Source organism: Jaculus jaculus, chromosome X (assembly GCF_020740685.1).
Source record: "Jaculus jaculus isolate mJacJac1 chromosome X, mJacJac1.mat.Y.cur, whole genome shotgun sequence".
Taxonomy (NCBI): domain Eukaryota; kingdom Metazoa; phylum Chordata; class Mammalia; order Rodentia; family Dipodidae; genus Jaculus; species Jaculus jaculus.
This window is the reverse complement of record NC_059125.1, coordinates 109,441,731-109,453,961: the sequence shown is the minus strand read 5'-3', so window position 1 is coordinate 109,453,961 and position 12,231 is coordinate 109,441,731. Positions and strand designations below refer to the sequence as shown.

The 12,231-nt window shown below is 37.5% G+C and overlaps 1 protein-coding gene across 5 annotated transcripts in view; it reads left to right on the top strand.

Annotated features, from left to right (window-relative positions):
- The window catches only part of Lrch2 (leucine rich repeats and calponin homology domain containing 2), a 136,702-nt gene that overhangs the window by 55,377 nt on the left and 69,094 nt on the right, over positions 1 to 12,231 (top strand). For all 5 annotated transcript variants that reach the window (XM_045140632.1, XM_045140630.1, XM_004659114.2 and 2 more), the window contains exons 3-5: positions 589 to 715; positions 5,716 to 5,821; positions 5,901 to 6,037. In XM_045140632.1, coding sequence (XP_044996567.1) covers positions 589 to 715; positions 5,716 to 5,821; positions 5,901 to 6,037 — 370 coding nt within the window. The remainder of the gene's footprint in view (positions 1 to 588; positions 716 to 5,715; positions 5,822 to 5,900; positions 6,038 to 12,231) is intronic.

Genomic DNA, 12,231 nt, shown 5'->3' with positions numbered 1-12,231 from the left:
TTTATTTTCAAGCAGGGAGAGACAGAGATAGGAAAGAGAGAGAGAGAGAAAGAGAGAGAGAGAGAGAGAGAGAGAGAGAGAGAGAGAGAGAGAGAGAGAGAGACAATGAGTGTTCCAGGGTCTCTAGCTACTGAAAATGAACTCCATATGCATGTCCCACTCTGTGCATCTGGCTTTACTGGGTACTTAGGGATTGCACTCAGGTTGTTAGGCTTTACCACTGTGAATTCTCTCCAGTCCTCCAAAACCTACTAATACTTTTAAACATATAATTCTTTCATAAATTTGAACAAAAGATATTAAATTCATTCTTGGAGCTCATCTGTGGTTAGAGGCATGGAGCTATTGAATAGCCAGAGGTTAAGGTTCTTGTATTCTCCAACTCAGAAGAATGAAATAATGCTAGCTATCTTGTTGATTCGATGTGAAGAATAAATAAGACAGTGGATGTAAGGAATATACATGTTACAAAGTAAGCACTCGTTAAATGGTACTTATCAGTGAAAACTTACTTTCAAAGTCATTTGTATTTTTTCAAAATAACATTGAGTTTTAGGCATGTTCCTCATAAGATCTTATTCTTTTCAGCCGAAATCTTTTATCAACATTGCCAAAATACCTATTTGATCTTCCTCTTAAAGTTTTGGTTGTCAGTAATAACAAACTGGTATCCATTCCAGAAGAAATTGGAAAATTAAAAGATTTGATGGAGTTGGTAAGTAAAATAGCTGTATTAATTCTACATAATATGTATAATATATGCCTTTACATTTTGGAAGATTACTCATTCTTTTGTGGAATTTCACTGTTAACTTGGTAAATGTATGAATTCACTACAACTACTTTTGTCTGATTTTAGCTCCCTGCACTGAAACAAAAAGCTTGATTATTCCTTAGTCCTAGAGAAATTAGACGACTTTTTGCAAAGTTTCAAAAATATTTTTGAGGTGAATATGCATTCACTTATTCATTTTGTAGGCAGGGAAATTCTTAGGAAAAAGCTAAAGTTTTAAAGTTTTACAAGGCTACTGTAGATCCTTAAAGAAGTGAGATTTTTTTAAAACTATTTATTTATTTATTTATTTGAGAGCGACAGACATAGAGAGAAAGTCAGATAGAGGGAGAGAGAAAGAATGGGCGCCCCAGGGCTTCCAGCCTCTGCAAACGAACTTCAGACGCGTGCGCCCCCTTGTGCATCTGGCTAACGTGGGACCTGGGGAACTGAGCCTTGAACCGGGGTCCTTAGGCTTCACAGGCAAGCACTTAACCGCTAAGCCATCTCTCCAGCCCAGAAGTGAGATTTTTAAAAACAGAATACAGCTGTGTGTAGGAGTAGTGCATGCCTATTGTCCCTGCTACTTTGGAGGTAAGCCAGTAAGATCACCAAGCCTAAGAGTTTTTTTTTTTTAAATTTTTATCTTTATTTATTTATTTATTTGAGAGTGACAGAGAGAAAGAGGTGGGGAGAGAGAGAGAGAGAGAGAAAGAGAGAGAGGGAGGGAGGGAGAGAATGGGTGCGCCAGGGCCTCCAGCCACTGTAAATGAACTCCAGATGTGTGTGCCCTCTTGTGCATCTGGCTAACATGGGTCCTGGGGAAATGAGCCTCGAACCAGGGTCCTCAGACTTCACAGGCAAGTGCTTAACTGCTAAGCCACCTCTCCAGCCCTAAGTGTTTTGAGACTATGGTGAGCTACATAGTTAGACCCTGTTTCAAAAACAAACAAACAAAAAACCAAGCAAAATCTAAAAAGTATAATGCCTTCAAACAGTAGAACCAATAAAATAACATTTTCTTTTACTAATATGGCCATATCATTTTATAATGCTTTGTAAGCAAGATTACTGTAAAGAGGTAATTATGTGCAACTAATTACAGAAATATAAAATGATTTGATGCAATGATCTTGAATTTAACATTTTTGATCATAAAGGGCATTAATCTTCCTGAGAAAATCATAATTGGATTCCTTTTTTTTATATCCATTTTACACAATAGACCATGCTGCTTACTTTTATTTTCTGCTTTATGTTGAGTAATGTTTTCCAAATAAATTTGGTATTTTAGAAGTATTCTTCAAACTTTATTATCTCTAATGGTTCAGAGTTTTCTTGAGGAAATTATCAACAACTTTGTAATGAGAATTTATTGATATAATGGGGCTGGAGAAATTGCTTAGTGGTTAAGGCGCTTGCCTGTGAAGACTAAGGACCCAAGTTTGACTCTCCAGATCCAATGTAAGCCAGACACAAAAATTGATGCAAGCATGCAAGTTCACATATGTGTACAAGGTTTTGCTTTGGCTGAAATATGTTTATTAGACTGATATTTTTATATTGTTATTTTTTACTCTTGCAATCCTGAAAATTATTTACTTTCATAAGGATCTCATAATACTATACTAAAATAAATAGAGATTGTGGATGTTATCTAAGCAATTTAATTAAAATGTATTGTTATTTTTTTAACCTGTACTCAGTTAATAATTGAGAAGATTTTATAAATGTCATTACTTAAGATTTTATACCTTTGCAATTTCATTTTCATTTCTATTTATATATTCAGGTTTTGATATTACATTTTAAATTGTATTACATGTAATGCTTTATATACAAATTAATTTCTTAGTACTTTTATACTTATTTAAAAATTTTTATTTAAGTGTAATATTAAAATATTAAACTTATTTTACTCAGAATTATAAAAATATGGTGCTTTAAACTCTTGAAAGTTAATTATAATAGATAGGTATGTATCATTATGTTAAGTAATTGACAATTATAGGTCATATAATGAATTTGTGGTATTTTCTGTCTTTGGATTATTTTTCCGTGATTTTTGTACCACAAGTATATGCTAACAAAAGATTATGGAATTTGGTTATTAGAAATCTAGGAAACATGGGTAGTCTCTAATCCCAAGAAGAATATTTTGTAGAGGACCTGTTGGTTTTCTGTGCCTGTATTTATTTCTTCATATAAAGTGGATCTGTGTCTCAATACTCTATACATTTTTCCATATTGAAACCTTCAAATTAAGATGACTTTGATGAGATCAGATGAAAATGAAGATGTAGTATTTGTTTTAATAGTCATTTCCCTAAAACTTTTATTGTCCATCATTTGAATAATAGTCTATTCTGAACACAGCATCTAAGACAATCCTGTGAAAGCACACATATAGGTGGTGTCATTGCTATATTTAAATGCTTCTGGTTTAGACTACATCTCTGAGTGACAGTCATTTCCCCTCCACCATCCTACTTTGCCTCTTGCTCACTTTTCCCTATTTATCCTAGATTGCTTATTATTCTTTTGTACATGTAACGTGTTCTCCCTCAGGACTTTTACATTTGTAGCTCCTGCTGCCTGTAATAGTCCTGTTTTACATATGGATATGGCCCACTCTTTCAGCTTTGTCAACACTGCTCACATGTTATCTTTACCGTCCCTTCCAGCTATTACTAGCATAGTCAACCCAAAATACCTGACACAAGCAACTTTCAGAAGGAAGCATTTATTTTAACCTACTATTTCAGAGGTACCAGTCCATCATTGTAGTGAGGCCATGGATGGACCTGATCACTTTACCTTATGATCACCAAGAAACTGAGAGCAATGGATAATTATAGAAAGGTGCCTGCACAAGAACTAACCCCAAGGGCACACTCATACTACTCTACTTCCTCATCTAGGCCCCACTTTCTACTCTTCATTGTCTTTCAGTACTGCCATAGTATGATGAATCCATGAAGGGACCATTTATTAGGTCTGAGCTCTTAGGATTCGATTTCTTCTCAAATGATTAGCAGGTTTTTTAGCATTCCTGAGGCAATAAGGAACATTTTATGTTGTAACTATAGCAGCCTTTGATAAATATTTGTTAATGAATGAAATTACCATAAATATTTTTCAAGGGAAATATTTAGGTCACATTTTATAGGCATCTATAGTTTTATCAGATTCTAATGTACATAGTCTTAATACTTTTTAAAATTAGTTTTCTATTCTGCAAGTACAGGCAGTTTGGTACCATTATTAGGCTCATCTGTGACCTACCTCCTTCCCATTGGCCCCTCCTTGTTGAGGTATATGGGTTGTGCATTGTGGAGTTAGTCCTCAGTTATTGGTATGATAAATGTCTCTGAAAATCATGACCCAACATGTGGCTCTGATATTCTTTCTGCCCCCTCTTCCGCAAAATTTCCCTGAGCCATGTTGGGTTCATTTTTGGTCTGCTTCAGTGCTGAGGTGTTGGGGGCCTCTGGGGCTCTGGCTCTCTGGTTTGGTAGGCGTTGATTTTTCTCTGTGTTGGTCTCCTTCCCCCTTGTGCTGGTATCCTTGAATTGACATTCCTGGCTTTTTCACTACTGAAAAAATGAATACATATACCACTTCTTTCTCTCCAAATTAATATCATTTTCAGTGAATACTGGAGAATAGGGACTACATGAATTTCAAGTGCAGTATACCTGAAGCAACTAGTATCTTAGATCATGTTGTAGATTTCTCTTTTTTATGTGGATGTATGAAAAAGAACACAGTTAAATGTGCTTTAACAAAGCTATTTAAACAGCATCCTTTAACTTTAGCTCAGTTATGTATTTTCAGTTGCTACTAGGAGGTTCCAGATTTTGATTTCTTAAATTGCTTTTGAGTTTTGATGTAAAACACACATATACATATGCATGTGTACACTTGCAAAACTGTTCACATTGTCTGTAGCTTGGAGAAAGCAATTTAGTTAAATTGTTCTTGACCATAGTCTTGCTATTAGATTTGTTAGGTCCAAGCCTGGACTCTGGTCTGACAATCCAGGTTCAGCCATCAGTCCTTAGTAGTTCCATTAAAGAAACAAAGTAATAAGGAAAACCATTAAAATGAAATTTATTTAATATGATAAAACTGTGAAGAACAAAGGACCAGTGACTCTATAAGTCCTAACATGATGTTTAGGATTGAATCGAGAGCCAGAGGTGGGAATAACTAAGCAGTCCTGGTCAAGGTGTGTGGTCTTCACCATACTCATTTTTGCTGCTCCAGCGTGTCCTGCATGGTGGTCTGACAAGTTGTCGGAACTGTGAGAAATCTATTCCTGGGAGATAAGTTCCTCCTTTGCTTGGCACTAAGCCTCAATCTTTTGTTTCTCTCAGGATGAGATTCCTGGGGAAATTTCAATTCCTTAGGGTCTATTATTTCAATAATCTGATAGCTAAAGGGAGGGGCATAATTGTCTAGAATATTTATTCCTGCCAGTGTAGTTACATTCTTTGGTTCTACAACTCTAAGTCTTTGATGTTTTAAGCTTTTACCCTCCCAAATAATCTGAAATGCAGTAGAATGACAGGTTATTTCAGTGAATGATATTTGTTATATTTTGTCTTTTATTTTTTCTCCTCTGGAAAAGCACTTGGATCATTTTGTGGTTTGAGTGGATAAAGGTTGTTCTTTTAGTTGACAGTTTTGAGAGGTTGGCTTATGTAGTCACTGAGTTGTAACCTTACATTTTTGCATAGGAAAATTTTTGTTGGTTGTAGCAGGTTGACTTCATGAAGTATTGTCAATAGAAATTTGCCAGATAATCTGTTTGTGGAAAAAAAAAACAAAACAGTAGAAGTCATTTTCACTAGCTGTTCTACCCTATATTTTATTTTTTAAATTGGGATATATTTGTGTTAACCAGTTTGTTATAATTTTATTATTTTTATTTCCCTTAGGATATTAGCTGCAATGAGATTCAGGTCCTTCCCCAACAAATAGGAAAATTACATTCACTTAGAGAGCTAAATATAAGAAGAAATAATCTTCATGTTTTGCCTGATGGTAAGATGTTCACCATTTATACTCTTGTGAGTAATAGAGTAATCAAAATTTAACTTAATTATTTTTCATCTTTGAACAGAATTAGGAGATCTTCCCTTAGTCAAATTGGACTTCTCCTGTAATAAAGTGACTGAAATTCCAGTTTGTTATAGAAAGCTGCATCATTTACAAGTTATAATTTTGGATAACAATCCATTGCAAGTACCACCAGCACAGGTTTGTAATAAACAAAATACTTGTTACTTCTCTTTTTCATAATTTTTACTTTTTATCTCTTTATTAAATTTTAACAAAAGCATCAAGTGAGTTAAATTTTCTATTGTGGTACTATTATCTAGAGGAGGTTTTCTAAGAAGTGACTCCTTTTTGTTTGCTTGGTGTTTTTATTTATTTATTTTTCCTTGAGACAGGCTGGCACCATGGATGAAGATGGCCCTGAACTCCTGATTCTCCTGCCATTGGTGAAGTATCAGCCCTTATGCTGATGTTCCCGGAATAGCTGTGTACTGATCCATCTGACCCAGGAATGGGGTTTGATGAATCTGGGGAACTGTTATCTCAGTGCCAGTGGCACTCATGAAACACTGGATTTCTGGTCAGGAAAAACAGAGAAACCAAAGTGAAGTGTAAGCCAAGAAAATAGCTGAGCAGGTGCAGCACTTAGGGAAACTTAGTAACAATGCTTCAGATGGATCCTCAATGTCAGTGGTGAGAGGGCATAGACACAGTTTCACACAGTCACCTTCAGCAGTCTAAGGAGGTCCTCTAATCTTTTAAGGACCTCAATTTAGGTAAACCCAGTATTTGTGGCTTCAGTGCGAAAAAGTAATTTCAGGAAAAGCCACTGTAAAGCACAGCTGGAGACTTTGTTAATGATACTAAGAAGGCTGAGAAGATGGTTCAACAATTATAGTTGCTTGCTTACAAAGCAAGCTGCCCAGGTTTAGTACCCTGGCACCCACGTAAAGCATGCACCTGGAGTTCACTTCCAGCTACAAGAGACCCATCTATGTGCAGGCGCACATGCATGCACACACACACACACACACACACACACACACAGACACACACACACACATGTGCACATAAATAAAAAAAGAAAGGGACTCACAAAGAGAATGAAAACACGCCCAAGAGCAAGGATGTGGGCTTCTCTAAGACAGTCACTGAGGGAATGTAAGATATGCCCCAGTGTGGGTGTGGCCTTTTCAAGGGAGAGTAGCAATTAAGCGTTTTAGCCTTAGCCATGTAAACTATTTTGGTGGCTTTCATGTTGCATCTCAAAAGGTTAAGAAACCTCTTTTTCACTCTTCTCTCTCCTCTTGATAAGTGAGATTACAGGGTAGCTTTGGACGTGTCTTGCATGGGTTTATAATCTGATTATGTAAAACCAGAAGCCACGAGGTTGCACAAGGAATTTAGAATGTGTCTTGTACTCTAAATGCAGTTTCTGGTGAGATTCCTAGAAAATTATAGGTTTCTAGCTGGGAAGGGAGGACGGCCTTAAGCCATGGTTAATTGTGGTGGAATTTTTGCTTCTCTGCTGGTGAGAAACTTCAACTAGATTCTAGGATGAAAGGATTCTTTCCCTTATCATGTCTCCAAAATTTCTGGGTCTTTTTATGCTGCCTCACTCCTGCCTTCATTTGTTAAGTGCTAACATTACAGATGTGTGTCAACATGTCCAGTTAAATGTGACTTTGTGACTTTGTTAAACTTTTACTGTAGGTTATAGATTAGCATTTAGCAAGCCCAGTGTTGCAACCAGGTTCGCACTGCTGGCAGAAAACACCTGACTAAGAGCAGCTTGTGGGGTAAAGGTTTGTTTTGGCTTACAGACTCAAGGGGAAGCTCCATGATGGCTGGGAAAACAATGACAGGAGCAGAGAGTGGACATCACCTCTTGGCCAACATCAGGTGGACAACAGTAACAGGAGATTGTGTCAAGCACTGGCTATGATACCCATAAGCCCGCCCCCAACAGTACACTGCCTCCAAGAGGCATTAATTCCCAAATCTCCATCAGCTGGGAACCAATCAGTCAGAAAATCTAAGTGTATGGGGGAACAACTGAATCAAACCACCACACCTAGTGCCACCTTTTATGCTTGTGAATTGATTATTGTAATTGCAAATGTTATTTTACAGATGATAGATTCTGAAGTCTCTTAGGTATGCATCTACTTGGGATTCATAGTAGAACTGATTTTTAATGGGTATGGGGTATGGGCTGGGATTAGAATTCCCCTAGGAAAATCAATGCTGCTCTTAAAGTTGGACTGCTCTCAGGATCAGGAGTCTCAGCTTGAAACAAGACACATCCTAGTTGGAAATTTTGCCACATATCAATTGCAGCATATTCTTGTCATTTAAATGCAATTTTGACATGTCAAAAGTTCACTATTTTGGGAAGTATTGCCATGCATTCTTTCTGTGATGATGTTGCTAGAGGTTCCCTAGGTGTCCTGTGACATGTTATTCAGGTACTGAGACCTGTGCCTAGCCAAAACCTGAAGTGTTGTGGCAATAATGTGAGGATGAATTCTAGGAAGAGCTGACTGTTGAAGCAAAGTTGGAGACTTTATGATAAGTACTATTGTAGGTTCTCCTGGAAAGAAAAAGGGAGATCACCCCTGATCCAACAGGGATGGGTTTGTCCAGAGTAGAATCACAGAGGGAAAGAAAGACAAACACAAGTGGGTGTGGTTTCATCAGAGGAGGGTCATGCTTCATTCTCCTTGTAAGGGAGAGAGACTTGGTGGTTTTCCTTATATTCCTAAAAGTTGCTATAAAACTAACTCATTTTTTTCTCTAACATTTAAAGAATATAATTTGTAACAAGGTTAAGAATTAAATAATTTCTCTTAATGAGCCAAGTTGTAAGGTGGACTTATGAGGGGTATTGTTTTTAGTCTAAGCAAGGAAAGTGTAAGGAATTAATATTACAGATCACTTTGTCCTAAATAAGCACAGGGTTTTTTTTGTTGTGGATAAAAGATCTTTAGGAAAACATATATTGTGTCCATAAGCTTTCTGGCTTTGTCAATATTGATAGCATCTAAAGTTTTTGGCCTTATTACTAGAAAGGGCAGGAGGTTGCTCAAGCAAACATGTTACCCAAGAGCTGAGTTATTTTTATGGTCCGTTTTATGAACTTCGGTGGATGAAGAACCTGATCATCAGGGGTGGGAATTGAGATCCTTACCCTGATTAACAGATGGGATGGTATATAATTTGGATTTCATGGGGAGCTTGATAGATTCACATTTTTTGTACAATCAGTTTTTAGGCTTTGTCATGCTAGTAGATATCTAATGAAACTTTGAGCCATCTTCATTTTGGGAAATTAAGCATGTAAATCGTCCCATTGATATGGACAGATTTTGGGGTTAGATGGACACCTCAGACGGGGTTCCAAGTTCTTATATCCTATAACAAGAATTGGACAGAGGCATTTTGATAGTAACAGAAGCAGGGGCAGCTTATTAGGAAAAGGAAGTGGGCTAGAGGAGAGAAAATGTTGAGAAGTCCAACAGTAACACTAAAAAAGAGGGGCTCTTATGTCACATATCCAGGATTTTTGGGGTCATTTACATAGCACAGACTTTCTTATACATGCTCTGTCTGGTATGTATAGCTCTACATGCAACTTCATGTGTTGCCTATCTCACTAACATCTTAAATTTCTACCTGGGCTTGTGTATTTTAGTACTGCAGTGAGCCACAGGTCACTCTGCAGTACCTCTGATCCCAGACCTGTGGCTCCAGTCACTTCTAGTTGGAATAATACATTGGCATGTATATGCATGTGGTAAGGCTAGAAGAAGTTCTGTCCCTCAAACTCTTTGCAGAACCTCACTCTGCCCCATCCTTCTGCTTACCTTTAATACCAATATTATATTGTTAATATGTGCATGTTTGTTGTGTGAATGTGATGTGTGATGTACGTGCATGTTTGTTGTGTGAATGTGAGCATGTGTGCCCCATGGTGCACATGTTGGAAGTCAAAGAACAACCTCAGATATTGGTCTTCACTTTCCACCTTGTTTTAAGGCAGTTTCTCTTGTTCGCTGCTGCATTCTCCAGGTTAGCTTGCTTACAACCTTCAGATTTCTCCTATCTCCACCTCCTTTCTGGCCATAAGCAGGCTGGGACTAGAGACATTTGGCTCTTCATTTGGTTTTATGTGGATTCTGGGGATCTGAATTTGAATCATCAGTCTAGTATATCTAGTATATCAGCCTTTGGATTCTTGTTTAAACTATGTTGTCCTGGTTCACCTGAAACCCCCTATGTAGACCAGGCTGGCCTTAAACTTATAGCAGTTGTTCAGCCTCTACCTATGGAGTGCTGGGATTTCAGGTACGCACCATGTCATCTGGCTAAATCATTCTTTTGTAACAGAAATAACATGATTAACAATGAATACAGCTACAGCAATGGGAGCAAGGACTCCATCAATTTGACCAGTAGAAAGAAGAATATGCTGTTTTTTTTTTTTTATATTCTGGTGTTTTAAATTGAACTAAGTAGCAAGAATAGTTCAAGAACTTTAAAAATATTGATTGTGTTTAATTGGTTATGCAGAGGCAGTTTTTCAGGGTTGTGTTTGAGAATAGCAGACCAGAGACAAAATGTTTTGAGCACTCAAGATTATAATTTTAGGTTAGAACAGAGAATGGTGGGATCCAAAGTAAAAAGAAAGAGGCTTTGGAGCTCAAAGTAAAGGGAGGGTAGAGGATTTGGGGCTTGTCAGGGAGGGGAAGGGGATCTTATACTACATGAGAGGGTTTTGGCATAGGACTTATGGGACCTGATATGAGGGGGAATTAAACCCCGGTGATGCAAATCTACATGATTTGGTCAGACATGGAATCCTTTCACCACCCAGGGCCACAGGTGGTGGCTGGAGGAAGGGCTCATTCCTCCTCCAAGCCCTGGGGCTCAGTCCATTACCACAGCAGGAGGGATTCCTAAATCACACATATGGGCCCTTTGGTGTTGTAGCATATCACAGCTTGCACTTGGGAGAAGAAAAGGGGATAGCTCTTGAACTGTAAACGTTATGGGCAGGAGGGTGCTGTAGCTACCTTCCCATTGCTGGGACAAAGCATCCAAATTAAAGCATCTGATAGAAGGAAAGAATTTATTTTGGTTTATAGTCTTGAGGGAACACTACATGATGGTAGGGAAAAGATAGTAGAGCCCAGGCTATAAACCACCTTTTTGGCAACAGAAGGTGCGAAACAGCAGCAGGAGAGTGAGCTAAACTATTTCAGGGGAGATCTTGCTATAATACCCCTAAGCCTGCTCCAAGAACACATCTCTGCCAACAATGCTCTGCCTCCAAAGTTGCCACCACCTGGAGAGCAGACATTCAAAACACATGAGTTTATGGGGGACATCTGATTTAAACCATCACATTGTGCATGCTTGTATACTAAATACTGGGATCCTCCAATATAACTCTGCTTTGGTCCCAGTAGGCTTGTAGCTTGTGTTATATGTTTTGGCCAAGATTGACTGATCTCTATGCTAATGTGAATGAATCAGGAGAAAAGACTTATGTATATACTATCAGGATCATTTGTTGAGATATCCAGTCCACATTTGATCACCCAATAAACAAAAGCACACTATCTTTAAATTTCTTCACATGTAAAAAAGGCTTCTAATTGTGTTTTTATTGCCTCACTCTTGAAAATGAACAGATAGTCAAGGATTACTAAACATTACAGGAATAATATCTAACATAAAAGACAGATATCACATATTGAAAGGTTTCCTTTACATGTAGGTATCTAGAAACTTTTGGAAATTATATACTTGTTACGGGGTAATGTTTAAAATGTTTAAGGGAACTGATATAACTCAATAGGAAAACAGTGCCCTAATTTGAAAATAGGCAAAGGAATTGACTAGGTACTTTAAAACAATATACAAAGGGTCAACAGCTGTGGGTAAAATGTTCAGTATCACTAATAAAAATTGAAATAAAACCACAATGAGATATCAACTCATATCTTTTATTATGGATATTACTAAATTTCAAAAAATAAATGTTGGTTAAGATATAGAATGATACCTTTATACAGAAATAATACAGGAATTTGGGTTGTCTTGGCTCTTAGTTGGGCTTTTAACATCGGAGTTGAGTTGAAGCTCATGGCTACACAAAACTTCTACTGAATCAATAGGTTCTTGTCCTGTGAATTTGAGTAATGACATCCACAGACCATGGAGGTGAAGTTTAGAAAGATTTTATTATACAGCTTAAGAAATGAAAAGACAGAGCTTCGCTACAGCAGAAGTGGTCCTGAGCAGGTAGTCTGTCTGGTGACTTTGTTTATATAGGCATTTACTAGATGGGGATTGATCTGGTCAGTCCAGGCCCTATGCCAGGTTTTTTT